Source organism: Dermacentor silvarum, chromosome 3 (assembly GCF_013339745.2).
Source record: "Dermacentor silvarum isolate Dsil-2018 chromosome 3, BIME_Dsil_1.4, whole genome shotgun sequence".
NCBI classification, from domain to species: Eukaryota; Metazoa; Arthropoda; class Arachnida; order Ixodida; family Ixodidae; genus Dermacentor; species Dermacentor silvarum.
The window spans coordinates 126,760,569-126,780,961 of record NC_051156.1 but is presented as its reverse complement, the minus strand read 5'-3'; the positions used below and the strand labels follow the sequence as shown (position 1 = coordinate 126,780,961).

The 20,393-nt window shown below is 45.9% G+C and overlaps 1 protein-coding gene across 3 annotated transcripts in view; it reads right to left on the bottom strand.

The window, feature by feature from the left end:
- Window positions 1-797: 797 nt before the first annotated feature.
- The window catches only part of LOC119445761 (uncharacterized), a 190,586-nt gene continuing 170,990 nt past the window's right edge, over window positions 798-20,393 (bottom strand). For 2 of the 3 annotated variants that reach the window (XM_037710041.2, XM_049663607.1), the window contains exons 3-7: window positions 19,114-19,248; window positions 14,318-17,175; window positions 11,748-11,975; window positions 5,880-6,017; window positions 798-4,736 (exon numbers count right to left, since the gene is read on the bottom strand). In XM_037710041.2, coding sequence (XP_037565969.1) covers window positions 2,945-4,736; window positions 5,880-6,017; window positions 11,748-11,975; window positions 14,318-17,175; window positions 19,114-19,248 — 5,151 coding nt within the window. In that variant the 3' untranslated portion in view covers window positions 798-2,944. The remainder of the gene's footprint in view (window positions 4,737-5,879; window positions 6,018-11,747; window positions 11,976-14,317; window positions 17,176-19,113; window positions 19,249-20,393) is intronic. The other variant, XM_049663608.1, reaches the window with a different exon arrangement.

Sequence of the window (20,393 nt, the reverse complement as noted above, 5' to 3'; positions counted from 1 at the left end):
TGCTGAGAGCGACTTCTGCATTGAAAGAGAAACAGAAAACCGCTGGATCACACAACCACCGTATTGTGCAATCACATTGCCTCTGAAATACATGCACATGGGCCACAGCTGAGCCTGCATTTTGTGTAGCTTAGTAGGCTGCATTTTAGCAGTCATTGCCACAGCGACATCAATTGCCATTGCTGCAGGTCGTTATTTCTTTCCACCACATGGGAAAGATGAATTAGCATGACGCTAGGGCTGCAGCTGTGTTTACATCACGCGGATGACCGCTCGGCTGCAACTGTAAACTAAGTGGTGCCTTCTAGTGCTACTGTCTCTCATGTGCTCTCAGTAGTGCCAGTTCTTACAACAAGAACCCCAGTTATCTATTTGGATACAAAGTAACACGGCCAAAATTTTTCCTATTCAAAGAAAACGGACAGCAAAAAAGTGGATGGCATAATACAAAGCATGTAGAAAAACCAAAAATGTATTTCCATGAGTTGAAACTACTGAACAGCTTGGATGACTTGTAGAATCACCAAACCAGTTAAAGCAATGTTTAACATATGCATACACATTACTTCACTGACCTTCGTGATAAGACCGGACTCGCAAACGTCAAGCACCTAATGAACAAACAGGTAAGCATTTAACAATGGACCATCACGGTGGTTTGTCTCATTGTAGGGGCTATACGGATGAATGTTCCACATCTCATCATAAAAGATTAAACAGAGCACACTGTTACAATCATCTATATATACGAAAACAAGAAGCTTGTTGAAAGGAACTGACAGTGTGCACAAAGAAACTGTAAACTGAAATCACCAATGTATTTGAAGAAGAGAGATACATTCACTTGGTAACAAACAAGTTACAGCTTCAGATCCCCTGAGCTTGGTAACAAACAAAAGCTAGCAATACACATAGGAAGGGGGGAATATCTCAAGAAATAACAGTGTGGACACTATTCACACAACGCAAATGTGTACAGCACAAGGCCAAGATTAAGTATGGGCTACATGAACTGAAATGCCGTTTTCAAAACAAATGAATATTGCACAAAAGCACAACCATTTCTCAATTTCTGGTTTGAAGACAAATGATACTAGAATGCCCAACATCAAGTGGTATGGCTTTTACCAAGTGTTCCGAGGTGGGTGTGTGTGTTACCAGAGCTGCCAGCTTACTTCCAAGGGCCCCCTGAACTTTTATGGTGCTCCAAAGCTCTGCAATCGTGTAGCCATTTTCGCATGCTTCCACTCTTATGAATCTGCCATCAGAAATGGGAGCGTGAACAGCTAAGATTCGTATGCTTGCGAATATTTACCTATCGCCAAATGCACACCATGTATGCACCCACTATCAGCATCTTTCATATGGGAAAGCAAGCAGGCTGGGGGGCTTGCCCATTATTCATAGACCTGGGCAATACATAGGCTCAAACAATCGGACAAGAATGACATCAGCAGCAGCAGCTTGAGCGTATCACTAATATGGCTAACATGAAACTAAGAGACATCCTACATTCAGCAACAGCAATAACACAAGTTTTTGGTAATGCACAGGCTGTGTATCACTTCAGGGGGAAAATGCACATGAAACACTTGCACAGACGAGTTAGTTATTATAAACCTGATATGTCTTGATAATATCCTTCCAACATAAATGTTCTAATGCAATGTAACATACTCTGGTAATCTAAAAGGGTAGGGTAACCTTTAATGCAGAAATGAATGAGATGCAGCAAGAACTTTTGAAAAGCCATGAATATGCAAGAATGTGCAAATAGTAATCGCGTTACGACTTCACATACAGCTTGATTTACAATATACAAAACTGAATTAATTTGATCTGTTGTCAGGAATTGAGCCCTTTCAAGAACTTATGTATTGTAGGCTGTAAATTACAGGAGAAAAGGTTGTGACCTGCAGCCAACTTGCGTGGCCTGAACAGTTTTGCACATAACACAAGCACAATTACACTAAAATCCACTAGTGACAAGTGCCATCTACAAGCAATACGTGTGGAATATTACTCCTATGATGAAACATGAACAGAATAAATGTTGTGTATCAGAGCCGAAAAGTTTGAGACCTCCACAAGCCTGTTTTTTCCATGAGAATCTTCACCATATACAATTATTTTAAAAGAGCAACGCTTGTGTATGGTCCATTCATGCCAGTTTTTTTTTTTACTCAAATTGAAACACCCTTTTAAATGAATAAATACTTGACACAAAAATTCTAAAGTTCTCATGTTACACTTTACCTTCTCCCTCTAGGAAAGCTTCTGCAGGAAGCAGAGCCAATAAAAACCATGACACCACAAATTACATGTACAGTCTGTTTCACACTTAGGGGAAAACTCGGACTGCCTTGAAAGACGCTCCGAGTTTTCCCCAAGTGTGAAACAGACTGTACTTACCAAAACATGTGCATTAAACAATATACAATGAAACATGCCACCAAGGACATCTCAGTCAGGTACATAAAATTGACTTCAAACATTTGCTTTGTTTAGCAGTGAGCTAATATGAAAACCATACTAAGTATGCGTGTTTCTTTAATGCTTAGATGGAATGACAGAAATGAGCATTATGAAGCATGGCACAGCAACAGCTTTCATCTTGGTGGGATGATTTAAATAAACAAACACACACACACACACACAGATGATTTATAAGCTAAAAATAGCAAACTTCATGCTACTTTAATGAACCCGCAACATCAGAACAAGCACGATAACCTGTCGACACTTCTGCACAAATGCGGACCGTCTACATTTTTTTAGAGAGCCCTGGATACTAGTATCACAGACTGAGGCAAGCTGTGTCGTCCAATTGTCAATAGGCTATGCAATGGTAGTTGGACTAATTGCCAATGCAAAGATTGTTCTATGCAGTCTTCACTCCATATTGCACTCAATGCCCTACACAAGGCTACATGATGTGGCAGCTCTACTGGCTTGGAGGAGGCGGTCCCTGCGGCCGCATGCCTTGCGCTGCATTCAGAGGTCGCCCCAGCAAGAGCTGCTTCACAAAGGGTTCCCTCAACAACTGCTGGCTTGGCAGTCCAATGGAGCTTGCACGCTGGTTCTCTGCAAGATGGCCATTGGAGGCTTCAGTATCCACAAGGGATTGGCAAGGTGTAGTAGACTTCACAATGATTCCCACTCTGTTTCTCCAACTGGATGCATCAGACCGTGCAGCCAAGTTCTGATTTCGCTCTTCCAAAGAAACTTGGTGCACTGGTGCCTGCTGACGCACGGTCACTGTCTGCTGAGGTTGCACAAATAGACATGCTCGGTGCTCATCCACAGTTTGTGTTGCAGCCCCAGGTGGCACACGTGTCACCGGCTCACTCGCCTCCTCCTGCTGCTGTCCCTTCCACCTCTGCAGCGCTTCTTGACACGTAGTGTAAGGGTAGGGCCACTGCGACACGGAAGTCCACGGGCGCACAAATCTCGAAGATTCTGATGAAGTGCTTTGTGCAGAAATGCTTGCAGTGCTGTTGCTCATGGAGGTTCGTGGTTGTGCCGAAGACTCGCACAACTGCTCTGCAGGGAGGTACTGCTGCAGCTGCTGGATGGATCCATAGGCTGCCTGGTACTGCTGGCCACTCTGGCTAGTACTTTTTGCGGATAACATACTCAAAGCAAGTCGGATCTGCTGCTGCAGGTACCGTTCTCTTTCTGACAGCTGCCTTGGTTCAGAAGCTTCGGAATGTCCTTGTTGCTGGCCGGCAGCAATTTGTCTGCCATGGAGCCGCTGCATAAGCAGCTGGAGATACTGACGCTTCTTCAGCTGAAGCTGTACATCTTTTTCTGCTTTAAGCAGTTCGGCATCCATGGCTTGACTCGTGTCCTGTGCTCTATCAGGTGGCGGCATCAGGGGAGAGAATTGGGGCCCATAACTTTGCTCTGTTTCCATCCTCGACGTCCTTGACGACAGTGCAAGTAGGGAATTCAGTGTGCGAATTCCAGCTGTCTGCAGCCCTTGCTGCTGCTGCAAACATAGCTCACGCTTTTGAAATTGCCCTTGTGCATCACTAGTTCCTGGTACTGGTGGTGTCTGGGGTACATAGCGCAATTGTGAAACAGGTCCTGAAGTAGGACCCGTTGACTGCCCCACTGGTGGGACGTAGCCTGGAGACAACTGTGACGGTCTGGCACAGCTATAGGGAAACCCTGCACCGCCTTGCGAGTTTTCTGGAAGGCTATAGGCATTTAGCCAAGCATTGTTGTGAGAGTAAGCAGTCATCTGCCTTCCAAGCTCCTCCCGCTGTCTTGAATTCATGCTGCTTGGTTGTGCGGGTAACCCTTGATTGTGCACAGTGTGTTGACGTGGCCCTACATACATGAGCGGTGGAGGCTCCCTTAGCTCAAAACGCACTTGGCGCACCTGGCTAGGTCTGTTAGCAGCTGAATGACTTTGTTGTCCCGGCCTACGGTTTTGTTGAGGAATGTCCCGTGGAACGTCCTTCTGGCTACATGTCTGGGAGAGTTTCTCCTTTGGAGTCTGGGAGTTCTGCTGCGCTAGACTCTGAGTGCCACCAACAGTTTGCCTCTGCCAACTTGCAAAAAAGCTTCCAGGCACACTTCTGTGACCAGGCAGCTGTTTATTGGGTGCCTTAGGGTCCACTTCCATTCTAGATCCAAGCACTGAATTCTCATATGCACTGTGTGGCATGGTTCTTGCCTGAGCCAGCTGCTGCTGTTCAGGTTGAGTAGCCATTTCCCTGGACAGGGGCCTACAACAATAAAAGAAATGCAGCAAATGTGAACATATCTCCATCTCTTCAATGTATTTTTGAATATGTGCACAGCCAGTTTTAACTGTCGTTGCATGTGTTGTTTTTTAAACAAATGCCCCCCCCCCCCCCCCAAAAAAAAAATAGAAAGATGCTGGTACAGAAAGATGCTGTTCACACCGTCTTTGCCTACCTTGCTTGCTTTCCTAGTTTTTTTTCGCTGGAAGTTCTTATAATGCACTTCACAACTTCGACCATCGTCAGCTGTTCAGCACCAAATTTAACTTTCTTCCGGTTAAATCACTAATTTCTTGTGCCAACTGAGAAGCTGTAGATATGTTACCACTATTATATCTTCTATTGGCAGTATCTCTGCAGTATATGGTGGAAGTCCCATACTGCTAGCCCAACAGTGTGTGGCTTTCTGCCCAATATTTTTTGCGCCTACCGCATGGAGGCAGTTTGGTTAGACCTGTAGCTTACATTTCTTGTGAGCTAGGGGTCAGGCAAAGAAGCAGTGAATGCTGTTCACTACATGCTTAGAAGAAATATTGAATTGAAAAACTTTCACGCGCTGTTCAAACTATCACGTGGCTTGATTTTTGCACTTGTTCACAAAATAACTTACATGAGTATGAAAATGGGACAATTGGCTCAGGTGTCCCACCCCCACAAATGGCCATCCATGATTGCAATGGTGCCATGATGTACATGGCAACATGGCACTATGTACCACCAAATGCCCACCCTTTTACTGTGCCACTTCCAGACTCGCATACGAAAAATTGTTGATCAAGTTGATCATTACTTTCACTATGGCCCTCATAAATTGCTTCTGCTGTTAAAGGAGTATTGACACATACTTTCGAAGTTAACACCCTGCCATGTGCTTCTCACACATAAATGGATGGCACTTCGAAAGTATGAAGCTTAGGAGATGCATCCACCTCCAAGGTACCAAAATTTCAAACCGGTTTGTAGAACTGAATGTTAATAGTAAATAATTTAGGACACTGTGGTACTTGCCAGCATTTCTGCTAAGCTTAGGAAGCTTGGACCTTCTTCTAACTAAATAAATTACAATTAAAAATATCTACCGGTACACTTTTAAGCCAGTATTATAGAAAAATGCAATATCCCCACCTGTGCCTGTTAGGGTTGCTGGATACTGCAGTCTCTGCAACAACTGCCCCTGCACACACACTGTTGCCTTCTTTCTTGTTGGTGCTCTCGGAGAGCCCACCACTGGAAGCACCATCCAAGTTCTTTGGCTTCCCCCTCCTGAAATGATAAAGGCTGGATTTCAAAGCCAAAGTCTTTCTTAGCAAATTACCATTAATTTTCTGTATTGGGTATAGGTATGCTTAGGTATAGGTATGTATAGGAAAAATTAAGCCACAAGCGGTTATGCCTCAGTAGGCTGAACATTCTTAAGGATTTCCCGCATGCAAGCCAGCGCATTGAGATGCCTGGCTTCTTTTATTGCAGTGTCAATTTGAGCAGTCCACACGATTTTTTCACCGTCCTAAATAATTACATATAAAAAGATACTGAATTCTTCATTTTAGTGCAGTTTCTGAAAAACATCACCGAAGTCCACTGCATGATTTTCCTTTGCATCGGAATTTGAACGCCAGGTTGAGAAAGATGTTTAGGTTGCAGAGACTGGTGCAAAACGAAGCTGCATTCTGTCTAAAGGTGGTTGCATTCAGGTTACAAAGCTTTGCTTGCTGGAACAAAATGTAACACAGCCTATGCAGACCATGCAGACCCTGCCGGCTTGCGCCATCGTTTTCCCAAACGTAGTATTCATAGTAAGGGTGGCTAGAATAGTACCTGCTGGTGCGGGGTTTCTGCACCGAAGCACCGGGTTCCTTACAACGCGCAAACATGCCCTCGCGTGTTGTCAGAACGCCGGCCGAAGAGCTCCAGCTAAACGGTGATTTGCAATGAACCAAGGCAGGCCGACATACGGGCCAGGACCACTCCTTTCGCCTGCTACTGAAGCTACGATTGGCTGGGCTGGGGTAAGTGTCGGAGGGAGACAGGCGCCCCCAGCCAATCAGCACTTCAGCAGCATACGAAATGGGCCCATGACTACAGTATATCGAGTTTGCACCTTTCTTATTGCAAATTCAACATCTTTATAAAGAACATGCTTCTACTAACTTTAATATTGGAACAACTATATTGCCACGGGTATGTGCCAGTAGGGATGAAGTTGAAGTAGTGTGGGTTTTTAGATTAAGCGTGGAGACGAAGAAGATGGTTTTTTCGACGATTGATAAGGTGTATTTGTTGGTGCTGCTCCGCATCCTCGTCGATCCCACGTCATTACACTGGTGGAGGTGCAGGGTATACTTCAGCCGAACTGCCCAGATGGAGAGGCTCTAAAAGTCAAACTGGAAGACATATTCTAGAATCACTGAGCATCAACTATGAACCTAGCACTGACATAAAAACAGATATACCAGCGGATATCAGGAGACACCTATATATCCCTCTGTTACCCAAACTTTACATGCATCTTTCACACAACAAAGAATGAAGAAAGAGCCAAAGCATTAGGAAGAAGGTTTGAAAATTCTAAGACATGCTCTATGTAGACGCAGCCGACTACGAACATCAACATGCCATGGCAGTGGCAGTAGTCAATAATCAAGGACAAGCAATTTCATCAGGCACAGTCCTAACAACAACACCAGAGGTAGGAGAAGAGGTCGCCATTGCACTAGCAATTACATCTTCTCCCAAATATAAAATTATAATAATGTGATTCCAAGACCACCATATTAAATTACGCTAAATCACGCATCTCGCCAAAGGCGCAAAACATCCTCCAGGCTGGTTTCCACGGAGACCGAGTCAGGAAAATACAAATCATCTGGGCACCAGCCCACTCTGGCCTGCCAGGCAACCTGAATGCGCATGACACGGCTCGAGGTTTCGCAGACCGAGACGACGTCACCAACACCAACACGGACACATTCGCAATCTGCCGGTCGGGCAGAGATAGGCTGGTTTCTTTTGGGAAATCATAGATCATTACAGGCTAGCCAGGGACCCGGCAGCACATTGCTCGTTAAACAAGTGGCAATCGGTGGCTTGGCGGCTAATACAAATCAACACATTCCCCAACCCCATTGCCTTCAGTCACTATCACCCAGACGTATGCACAGACATATGTAAGCATTGTAACAACCGAGCAGATCTACCACACATAATTTCGGCATGCCCAAGGAAACAATATATTAACAATAACTGTCAAAAACACAACAACCAAGTTTAATAACAAGAGATGAGGAGCAATGGGAGACCGTGCTGCTCAGCTCAGACCCGGATGTTCAAGCAAGAGTATTCCTAATGGCCGAAGATGCCGCCGTGGCCCAGAGGCTGCCAGCCGCCGTCTAAAGGGGGAACGGAGGAGGCTTCTAGTCATTACCCCCTTCTCTAACCACATTTTGGGCAAAATAAAATTATTTCTCTCTCTCTCTCATGCTTGCCACCCTTTCGCGAGTCGACGATCGAGCCCGAAATCGCTATCATGCATCGAAACACCGATCCACCGGTTCAGTCACCGCCTGCTAGGCTTAGCGCCCGAATCCAGTACCCTGCTAGAAACCTCGAGAAATCGTTTGCCTCCTGCAACTACCATGGCCACCACGGCTTCATCGCAAGTAACACTGCAGAATCCTATGGTTGGGGAGAGTTTTCATGGCGATACCTTCGTCCAAGATTGGGTAGACCAGATCGAGCGCATCGCAAAGTACAACCATAAGACCAGCTCGGAGGACAAACTGTTGAGTGTCTATTTCTATCTGAAGGACAATGCTCGTACGTGGTACGTCAACCAGGAGAGAAGCTTTGCCACCTGGGACGACTTCTGCACACAACTGCTGGATACATTTACAAGCATCGACAGAAGGGAAAATGCGCAGCGTCCCCTTGAAATCTGCATTCAAAAACCCAATGAGAGTGTTGAAGACATGGCCCGTCTTTTCCTTAGGGCAGACCCCAACATGCCAGAGGAAAGAAAGCTGTGGTATCTCTTGCGAGGAGTGAAAGAGCAACTGTGTGTCGGCCTTGTGAGAAACCCACCGACAACAGTGGCGGAGAGTTCACAAAAGAGGCTACAGCCATTGAATGGGCCCTACAGCAACGATACCGCCAGCATGACATGAGTAACTCGGCGCTGAACACTTCTGTACTGGCTGCAAGTAATGAAAAGCCTGTGTGTGAAGTTATCCAAGAGGTTGTGAGAGAAGAGCTTCGGCAGCTTGGATTTATTATTGCATCTACGGAACCAATGCCAGCATTATCTTTTGTAGTTGATGTGGTCCGGGAAGAAGTCCGGCAAGCTTTTTCATCACCAGGCTGTGGTAACGCGCCATGGCGCCTTACTTATGTGGAGGCTGTTCTCGCTGTTGACGCCCACAACTAAAACATCACCTAAGCTACAAAAGAGTCGATATCGTCACCCCCATCGCCTCTACCGACCCTGCCGATCATGCCTGCACAAACAATGCCATATCTTCAAGATACGCACGCCACTCCTTGGCTCCATGAAGAGTTGCCGCCGAACTATCAGTGTTGGCAAACCAATTTGTGGCACAGCGTCGACCAGTGTGCTACCATTGTGAGGAAGCTGGACACGTCTATCGAGTTTGCCACAAATGGAACAACTATCGTGCCACCCAATACCCCAACGGTACCCTCTCATCATTGTTGCCCACTATGTCCTTATGAATGAGAAATCCTACTCCACACTCTTATCAGGATGACCTCTGCATCAGAGGATGTGGCCTTTAGTCAACACTGTACAAGCGTCACCAGTTGGTCCAACCTAAGGCCAATAATATCCTATTCAATGTCTGATAATTCTTCAAGCAGCTCTGCTAAAGGTAGCCTTACTCGAGGTGGGTTTCCGGCGGCACTGGGATTTGAGCTTGGTACCTCCCGCATACGAGGTGGACGCTCTACCGCTAGGCCACTGCTGCCCCTCCATCCCGGTGTCACCGAAAACCCACCAGTTTTTGTAGCGAGAGCTGCACTGGCCGTATTCTCGCCATTTCGTTGTGGTCGATGGCCGCACCACGAGCTAAGCCGTTGCCTAGCAACCGCCGCAGCTGGCAGCACCGCTCGCTGCACCATCTGGCATGACGTCAGAGGAGGAGCCGGTGAAACCACGAGCTGAGCCGTTGCCTAGCAACCGTCGGTGTTTGCATCGCCTGAGGAGCCGGCGTTGCATCGTATATATAGAAGGGGCGGTTCGGTGGGATTCGTTGGCAGATATGGAAAGCGAGTCGGAGAGACTGAAAGAAGCCAGGCTTCGTCGTCGGAACGAATCCACGAGGAGGCAGCGAGCCGAGGAGACAGGAAGAACAATCCGCACGCCTCAAGAAGCGTCGTAAGTACGAAGCTGCTAGGCTTCGGCCAGGCGAAGCAGCCAGATGAGGATGGTTCGTCATCAAGTTCAGCATCTCATGCCAGGGCTGCGGATGAATACGGAATGAAACACCAAGCTAAACAATAACGTTAACCGTACCTCTCGCTATGCACACCCAGGCATAACTGAGTTAAGCCACAGCCAAATTTTTTTTTCTAATGGGCAGAGATGACCCCTGGCCTGGTGCTTGGCTCTCGTGGGGGTTCACATGGAGATTTACGAGTAGTCTCTGGGTGCCTGGTTGTCCAACCACAGACGGCTTTGTTGAAGAGCATTCGCCACGGCTGTGGACGGGGCAAGTGCTGCTGCCAGGTACCTACCGGTAAAATAGGTACAAGTGCGCTCCTGGCCTGGTGCTCAGGGCCATTATGGGCCCTCAACACTTGGAAAGAGGTGTGTTTTAAACCCGAAGGCGTTCCCACCTCAATAGGTGCATTTGGTGTGCCACATGGGAAATGGCCGCCATGGGAGCGGCCCAAACATCACTTTTCTTTTTTTGTGCTCATGGGGGTTTCGACACGAATTTAGCACACAAGCTCCTATCCGAAGTGTATCACCCCTTAAGGAAGCCGAATGCCAGGCCGGGGTACGCTTGTGCCCATTTGAACCAGTGCCCTTCAACGCGTTCAGTGCCAATCATGCAAGATATCGCGAAATTGAAAGTATCTTCGGAAGCGATTATTCTAAAATAAGGCCCAAGTTTGTCAACGCATTGCCGCACCCACCTACGCTTGCCCTTGGCCTAGACATTGCACAGCCACGATTTTCTGGCAATCCTTTTTATGCTATTCCTTTTCACACTTTATCTGTGGTCATAACGATGTTCCGCACGCATTATCAACGGGATCAGGTGGCCATGAACAGGGGATGATCAAGTGCCATAGAATCAAGCAGAAGGCATCACTACAAAATCGAAGGATTATATCTCGCCCAATGTGAAGTTGTCGCTACAGATAGATGAAAGAATACAGTCAATGCATGCGCCAAATCTTCATCGGCAACTATCACTAGCTTGACTAGGCTTCGCTAGTTCGGTTTCGTGGAGACACCGGCAGCATGGTCAACGACCATGCTGACGATGTATCAAAATGAAACTATCGCCATTTCGGCTCGACTCGATGACCAAACTGACACATGGTCGTGCAGTCGGAGTCCGAATTATCAAACGATGAGCTGTAAGGTGTCCAAAATTTTGATCGGCCTTATACATTAGTTCTATGGGGCTAGTGGCGATGCCGCGGGCCTCTTCGAATAATCAAGAATGTCCAAATAACCAGCTGACAACTGTATATCAAGAGCTTCTCGTGCGATTCTGGCCATACTAACAAAATTGAAGCACGTCCTTGTACTAGCCGTCGAATATCTTTCTGCAAGGTGAAAGCCACTTGCATAGCCGTAGCATTAAAAAATTTGTTGAATATACATTGGGCAAATTTTCAAATTGCAGGTCTCAGACAAATACAACTAACGGTCAGCCAAGTACTTTGTGCACATCCAATTTACTAGACTGCAGTGCACTGACTCTGGATAAGAGTGCTAGGAACATCCCAAAAAAAAGAACTCACGCCACACGAAGAACATCATCCGGAACCATTCCTGTAGTAGAACGCGGTGGGCCAGAAATTCCTGTGCTGAGCCGTTCTTGCTCAAGAGGGGAAGTAACATCAGTGGCTGCTTGATGAACTGTACTTTCAGCTGTCAAAGCAACTGCCGAGCCTAGCAGTGTGTCCGGTTGACCAGCCACCTGGCCTTGCTCGGTTATGGCACCGGATGGTGGCAACAACATGCCACTGCTGTCCAGAAAAGACATGCGACCATGAATGTCATCACATAAAAACTCAAAATCTGCTTTTGATGTTCTTCTAGCATGACCATGCTTCCAAATGATAGGAAAGCAGTGGAAAGTACAACCATAAAATTTGCTTTTGTGTTTACAAATAAATTCACCAAGGCAAGATACACAACATTTAAACAACATTGTTAACAAGCATGCAAGCTTTTTCAAACTAAAGATATCCCTTTGATGCAGTTTATCTTAGCGCTCGGGGGTCTTTGCTATGGTCAAATCTCGAAACATCCACTGCACTGGAACATTCACTAAAACCCATTCCCATTCTAAATGCTATCCCCCTCTTTCATTAGTGCAAAGTAGCATAATAAATGACAATGGCCAGTTTTCTTAAAAAGCCTCTAAACCACTTTTTATCGAAATGGAGAAATGCATTTGAAGTTAGAATAGGCTATTTCAGAAATACTTTGCCGTAAGAAGTACTTCCAATGCGTTCAACAAAAGTGGAGTTATCGGTAATCAAACATTCCCTTCGTGGTGCTTCCGCTCCTTCTTCAATGACTGAATGTTCATGTAGATGCCACTACATCTGATTTTAGCACCTAGGACGCGCCAAACATAAGCGGAACGCAGTTGTCCTGAGCGAGCTGCTGCAACCCACTGATCCAGCAGACTTGTAACGGCACCCTGCGGTGGCCGCAGTATCTACGCTACATAGCGGACCTTGTCTACATGAAGCTGTAGTGCATATGCGCAGCATTTGCTTTTTGCCCGACAAGGCTTGAGCGCATGTTCGCGCTATATGCTCCTGTCAGGCCGTGCTATGTGGTGCAGACCGGCTTTGTCCGGGGCCAGCTTGACCGACGTATAGTAGCCACTAGTGAAACAACATCAAACGGGGTTCTATGGAAAAACTGGTTATTCGGTTATTCGATTCACCAGTTATACGAATTTGAAAACTGGATAACTGGAGTGATTGGTTATTCGGTTGGTTATTCGGTCAATAGTATCCAGATATTTCGATCGGATATTTGTTCTATATTTGTGCTGAAATTACCTCTCTTTCTCTCTTCACTCTTTGTTATTGCCACCGGCAGTGTGCGGACTCGCTTGTGCTTGATTTTGCAGAAACACCAGCACAACCAAGTGACTCCGTTCCACCAATAGGGATGTGCAGGTAAGCCCCGGACTTATGTCAGTACATTTAGGGGGCTTCAGAGGGCTTGTGTGTTTTCTAGCGACTACTTGTGCGCCGGTGTTAGCGCCAACTGGTGGCCAGAATACGAAAATTACTTTTTCACGACCTCGAAGAATAACTATACAATGCACCGCATGCCTGCCAGAGCCAAAGCTCCTCTGGCACAGCGGCGTGCCATTTTGGTCACTTAACGCTTTCGGCGCAATTTGGCACAGCAATTTGTGTGAGCATAAAAAATGGCGCAATTGGCACAGAATTCCCATGCCTAATTAATTATTTATGGGGTTTTACGTGCCAAAACCACGATCTGATTATGAGGCCTGTGGATTATGCCTGTGTGAGAGTACATTCTATCGCAGCATGTGCACAAGAAATTAATGCTACCACCATTAATGGAAGTACAGGGCCAACCACTGTTAAAGGCAACTGGCGCCAGGCGCAGGCAGTTGGTGCCTCGCAGAGCACCTCCTATGCATCTCCTCGCACTAAGTACCCTGAGCATGCGTATGACTGTAGAGCGAAGACTAATAAGCATCGAGTGAGTGTCCAGATGCTGAATGTTGTAGCCACTTAGCATTTAAATGGCTAGAAATGCAAGTCGACTACGCAGTCAAATTTCAATATAACTATTTATCAGATAAACAATGTAAATTGAAAGAGGTTATTTCCGATATCAGCGAGTAAATGGTTTACACTAAAACAAATAGAGATAACAAAGTTATTGTTGTTATCTTTATAACATCTTTATAACAAGGTTCGACAGTATATGCTTATCCCATTACAATTTGTCCTGCTCATCAATATAACCTGAATTGAGAGTAGGGGCCACCAAAGTAATATTTGTCCACGTGGGCTACATAGAGTGACCAGAATTTTTATTTCAAGAACTATTGGAGGGAAATTTCGCTCTGCACTACTTGCAGTACGATTGAAATTTTTGGTACTGTATTATTCAATAACATGCGTATTGTTTTACTGAAAGATAAATACTGAAAAGTGCGACCAAAACGTTAAACTTGAATCAAGCAAAGAAAAGCAGTGATAAGCACATCCCAATATGAAGTGGTTACAGTAAAAATGCAGGTCACTGTACAAATCTGCACAGACACCAGCCCACAGTCATCACAAAACATTTTCAAGAGTCTCACCTGTTAGCAGCCTCCCCATCTTCCGCTACTTCCTGGCATGGTGGATTGGTACGAGTCGGCAGATGAGGTTCACTGCACACTTCAAATGACATAAAGGACGGAAGGTCCGACTCCAGTGATGACGTCCCCGAGAGCTTGCCTGCATGTTCAATTAGCAGAGAGCAGACACCTTTGTCCAGGTCCAACACTCTGCCTGTGCCTAGGCATCCCAATTTAGCCTCCATTCTCCACACCAGCTGCACCATTCTCTTCAGTTTGACAAAGCCATCAGGCAATAAAGTGCTGACCAATGTTTCACGATAGTCTGACATGCATTCGCTGAGTGCCGCAAGGAAAATTTCCATTTTTTGGACATATTCTTCAAGCAGGCCGTGCAGCATGCCGTGGTGGTCCGCACAACCTTTGTCAGAGATGCTAGTGGCTGCCCTCGATATTCCGAAGACATTGTCCACAAGAGAGATGGCATCAAAAGAAGCAGGAATATCTGCCGTGTCCGAAGCCAAGTGCCCAGCGTTTGGCAAAGAGCTTTTCCGAACATTGCCCCCGGTTGTGCAAGAGCTCTGCATGGCAGCTGCATTCGTGTTTATTGGGATGGCAGACAATGACTTGAATGTCGGCAAATCAAGGTCCATGGAGCATGGCGGAGAGTCATTCCCAGTGCCATCCGCACCACAAGACTCCACATTAGCAGCTGCGGAAAGCCTTAACTGGTCTTTGGGCAAAGCGGGGTCCTCTGCACATGGCACGCAGCCACCACCAATGGCACCCTGGGCTGTGTATGAGATCTCCACACACGATTCCTTTGGGTCTGCTGCAGTACACAACGATGACTGTGCAGGTGCAGTGGGACTCACTAGAGACCTGTAACTGCTGCCGCTGCAGCCTGTGTGTGCATGCTTCCCAACATGTGCCGGTTTGTTAAAGTTGCCATGGGCTGTGTGTTGTCCACTTGTGTCAGATGTATCCACCGAAATGCTACTGTCACCAGCACGAGAGGGTGCCAATGCAGAAACCGGAACAGCAACAGGCGCCCCTTGCTTAGATAAACCAGTTTTGTCAGCATCCCCTTCAGGTATACCAGTGGTACTGATCTTCTGCAAACACTCTGTTAAAGCGGCTAGGTGATCTACGTCAGAAGAATCGGAAGCCACAGCTTCCTGGGCCTGCTCTGCCAGCGCACCCGATTTCTTTGCAGAGAAACCTATTTCTCGACCACCACCACTTGCTCCATCTTGAATCGTCACAGACATGGCACCATCATCCTCAAAATGGATCGAGTATGGTAGCCACATAGGGGACTTGTTCGGTGCGTTGCAATCCTCTTTTAATTCGTCATCTGAAAAATCAGAGATCATGATAGGAGGTGAACCTGCCTCTGCAGCACATTTTTCAGGGCCTGTTGGCAAATCGCCATTTTTACCACCCGGTGGACCACTGTCACTTGACACCAAGGTGCTAGTAGGTGCAACGTTGCCAGTCATGCCACCGACACTCACAGACTCGGCATCATCGATCGATTCATTCTTTAGACCCTCCCAGTCGGTCAGGGTGAGACTAAAGCTTGATGCAACAAGTAATGCTGGGCTACCCGATGAGATTAAAGAGTCTGAGGTAAATCCACAAACATCACTCAAAACATCAGTTTGCTCTAAGGATGCAGTTTTTGTATCTGCATGATCATCTTTTACACTTTCACAATTTCCATAGGCTTCACTCTTCTTGTCTTTCTTGGTGAGAGTTTTCATTGGATCTGTGCCCTTCGGCATTTCACTCAGTGCCCTCAAATAGTCATCTGTATCCTTTGCCGTTTTCCATGCTTGTTTCATCACTTGACGTCTCAGCTTTTCCTTGTTACTGCCCTTAATCGTCTTTTTTTGTAATGTAGGTTTGGCTCTGCTAACTTTCGAACCAGTGCTACTTGCTTTAAAACACTTCTCTGAATTCTGACTGTCATCCTTTGGAGGCAGGTTTTTTGTAACGTTTCGCTGACTTTCGTTTGAAGTCGTGTTTTCGTCTTTTTGCTGGGGCTGCACAGATGGCGATGCAGCCGCCTCAACTTGTTGAGATGCAGAGACACCAGTAGCCGTCGCAGAACAACCATCATCCTCACTGCAGGATTCATTGCTAGACGAGATGACTGGCTTCGTGAGGTAGGCCTTACGTGCTCGCTTTTTTGAAACAATCCGGTGCTTCTTCCCTTGGGGTGACACAGTGTCCACTTTAACTCTGTCGTCCGACTTGGATGAAAGTGGGCAGGTGGGTGTCTTGGCGTCCCGCTCCCTGTTCTCGACATCCGATGAGGCTCGGCGCTTGTGAAGTTTGGCTGGCGTGTCTGGTTCAGAAGCAGCCAGCCGTTCCTTGCCCCCCTTCTCTTTTACTGCAGCCTGTTCTTTGGTGATCTGCTTGCAAAGGGAGCACCTGATGCAGGTGTCTTGGCCCCCAGCATCAGAAATGACTCTGCGTTTACATATAACACACACTTTCTTAGTCTGTTGCTTCTGCCTGACGTGGCTGCTTAATGGCATACGACTGAGTGTGGCCAACTTTGCTACCTTCCCACTAATACCCCGGTCGTCTTCCAGAGGGCGGCGCATAGTGGGACTCCTGGGAAACTCGTTGCCTGCTTCATTTTGAAGAGGGCAGCCATCACCACACGAAATGTAGCCGCTGGGCACCCTTGGGTAGGCCTTGTTCATATCTTCAATTATTCTATCCACCACACACCTGCTCGACGACCTGCCACTGAGGGGGCTCCTGCTCTGGGACCTAGTGAGCCCCTTTCGATGCTCTTCTTGTTCTTCACGTTCCCTACTCCTTTGAGAAACAGGTGAAGCTCTGGAAATGTCACTGTCGTGTTCCTGCAAAATGATGGAATACTTTGGTTAATGGTTGTACACACAGATAGAACCATGAGCAGCTAGTACAACCAATCATAATACCGCATTGAGCTACTTTCAAGCAACTTCTATTTGCTACAGAAGTATTTTCCAAGACAACCATGCGGCCAGTATTACACAATGCTTAGTAATAAAGGAAATACATGGTTTCCTTTTAATAAATACAAAGCTAACAAAACATAGGCTGTTGTAATTTTAACACAGCAGCTTATGCTTACAAGTTGAAACTTCACAACAAAACTAGTTTAGAGCTTCTGCTACAATGAACTACAGTAGGATTTCAACAACATGTTTCTAGGAATTTGAGAAATTACTTGTACTGCCAAGAACACCAATAACAAATATATGTGAAATTTGCATCTGCTCCATTCACATTTCATAACTGAAATTTTATTAAAGTATAATAGTAAGGTATCTTAGTATAGAACAGGCCAAAGCCTGTGTATACACCATGCGATAGCAGGTTGCAAGTTTTCTAGGGACTGACTGCACTGAATCAGCCTGCCCCCTTCTCTGTGAATAGGGGCATGCTTTATATATGATCAACTAAACCCACGACCTCTGCAGTGTGCTGCATACTGGCACAGCAGGTGGCATGTAAACTTGGCCGCAAGTTAAAGGCAACAAGTACACCTGTTTTACACTTAACTTTGAATTTACTTTCAAAGCACATACACATTTACTTTCTGTCTTGAGAATCTTTTTTTGCCACAGCTTGGCAAAGTCATCGTATCTTCTTAGAGGCACTGAAAACAACACCAAATCGGCTAGCTACAAGTTTGAAATATATATACCCCATGTATAATTTATACAAAAACTGATGCATATGCATGCGCTCTACTCAGAATCAGTGAAGACTGAAGGAGAGTCATGCTCAATGGTTCTCATGTTATAAAAATTAATCTCTTGCCATTAGCATAATTGCACAATACAAAAAGAAATGGGAATACATGTTCATCATCTAAACTGGTTTACCTAAAACTTTAATCGAAATATACCAATCAGTCTTCTTTAAAAACACTAAAGTAAAGATTATTTCACAGTCTTAGTAAATTACTCAACAGTAGCAAATAAAGTCACTGCTACTGTGAAAGGACCCTTTGTAAGCCAAGAAAGAAAAAAAAATAAGCATGTGCATGATATAGCCTAGATGTTCCCACACAAGATTTTTGTGATTCTTGAGATTTTGACAGCACTTTCCTGGGCATAACTTAAAGGCACACTAAATAAAAAAAACAATAATGATCTGCATTGATAAATTATCCTACCATACTGAAAGACCAACGCTTACAGTGTGTGGGGCTTAGTAAGACCGAAAGGACACAAGAAACTAAAAATGGGTGGCGGCGGTACATTGAAGTTCCTACACCAGTTCACCATGACGTCATTTATATTTTGAAACCAGCAATGTCACACTGACATACTGCCAGCGAGATATCGTTGCAAAATTAAAAAATGAAAGAGTTTCATTTGCTCAAATAACAATCAATCTATAACCGTGAAATAAATTAAGACAGGTTTTACAAAGAACACTGATGTGTAAACTGATGTTTCTCTTTTGCAGCCCCATATTTCCTCTAGGTCAATGCAACGCCATCAGCCCCATCTATACAGCACGGAGTAACCAAGCAGGTGCACCTGCAAAGGCCGGCCAACCCATCTCTGCTCAGCCGTACGAGATCACATTCTCCAAGAATACTTTTACAAAAGAAGTACCACCTGACAAAGGCCACCACACTCCCCCATTCCAAGCTGAATGGCGTACGCTGGTGCCGGCTAATGCATACCACTAGTTCTGGCTTTAGATACCGCACAACGAACCATCGATGAGGTCGCCTCCAGGACATATTACAATGCCTTAGATAATGCAGCTTGCCTGCCATGTCAAAATTGACGCACCTCCACTGGCGGTTGCTGTCGCCTTATCTTGGGTATCTTGTAGTTCCTCAGATCATCCAAGCTGGAACCAATTTTCGTCGCTGGTGCCACTGTCCGCAAATCTGGTTTCACGACAGGTGGTTGGCACTGGTTGACCTGCAGAGCAATATACATATGAATTGCTCATTGCTCTACAAATTCAGAAACACAATCAGAATCGTAAGCCAAGGAATGAACCAGTATAAAATTTATGTGAGAAAGCGGTGCTTTTGAACGTCCCGGGACGACAAGGCGACGTCAAACATGAGCACTTGTGCTTGTGTCCCATTAGCGTTCTTTCTTTGCACAAGTATGTACCAACCTGCCTAAGTTAGTGCACTATTGCAGTCAATATTCCAACTGCAAACCACCGTGCCCGTGATAGTCAACGTAGGATTGCACCAATGCTACAACATATCCAGCATCTCCAGGAAGCTCAATGTCAACACGCTGAAGCACCATAACCTTATTCCTTGACCGATTGATCCGTGGGGTTCAAAAGCCAAAAGCAACACTAGGGGCTATGAGACACTGTAGTGGACTCCAGACAAATTCTACGTTGCTACGGCTGCATGAGCCACATGCCTGCCGACAGCCGGAAGTATCGTTTTCGATGTTGCTTCGGTCAATAAAGTACAAAGTTGGAAATTAAAACGCCATCGCAAATCGAATCAGCAGTGACATAAAGTATCAACAAACCGTTTTCTCACGATAATGGTGTAGTAATCGCCAATCCTTTGCAACTTCGTGCGGCAACGGTGTCTTCGCGCCAACTCGGGCGGCGTGAATATCGACGGCAACAACACTTTAATTGCCCTGTTGGTCTAAATCCTCATAATAGACATAGTGCACGATGTGCCACATAGAGAACTGCGCAAAAAACAAGTGTGCCGCCGTCGTGGCTTCCGAGATAGCACTGGCATGCACGCCTGAAGGCCACAGCCACCGTACCACTGCCTCGTCCTGAAGCACTGCTGGAGACACGCCTTGCAAGCATGGTTACCCTAGCATGGTTAAAAGCAAGCAACTTTCCTCGCAGCTTCGGAAATTCACGTGTGTCATGGTTGTACTGGATCAGGGTTATCGCTTCTGTGCTTCGGAACTACACGTGAGCCCTCCTTTTACCGCAACCAGGTTAGAAGTGTTCCATATAAGTACTGCGCTTTTAAAAATGTTCATTATATGTGGACACAGTTTCAATAGGCAGGGTCAGAAAATCGTAAATGAGGCGAAATGTGGTCGTTATAACCAATAAATTGTTA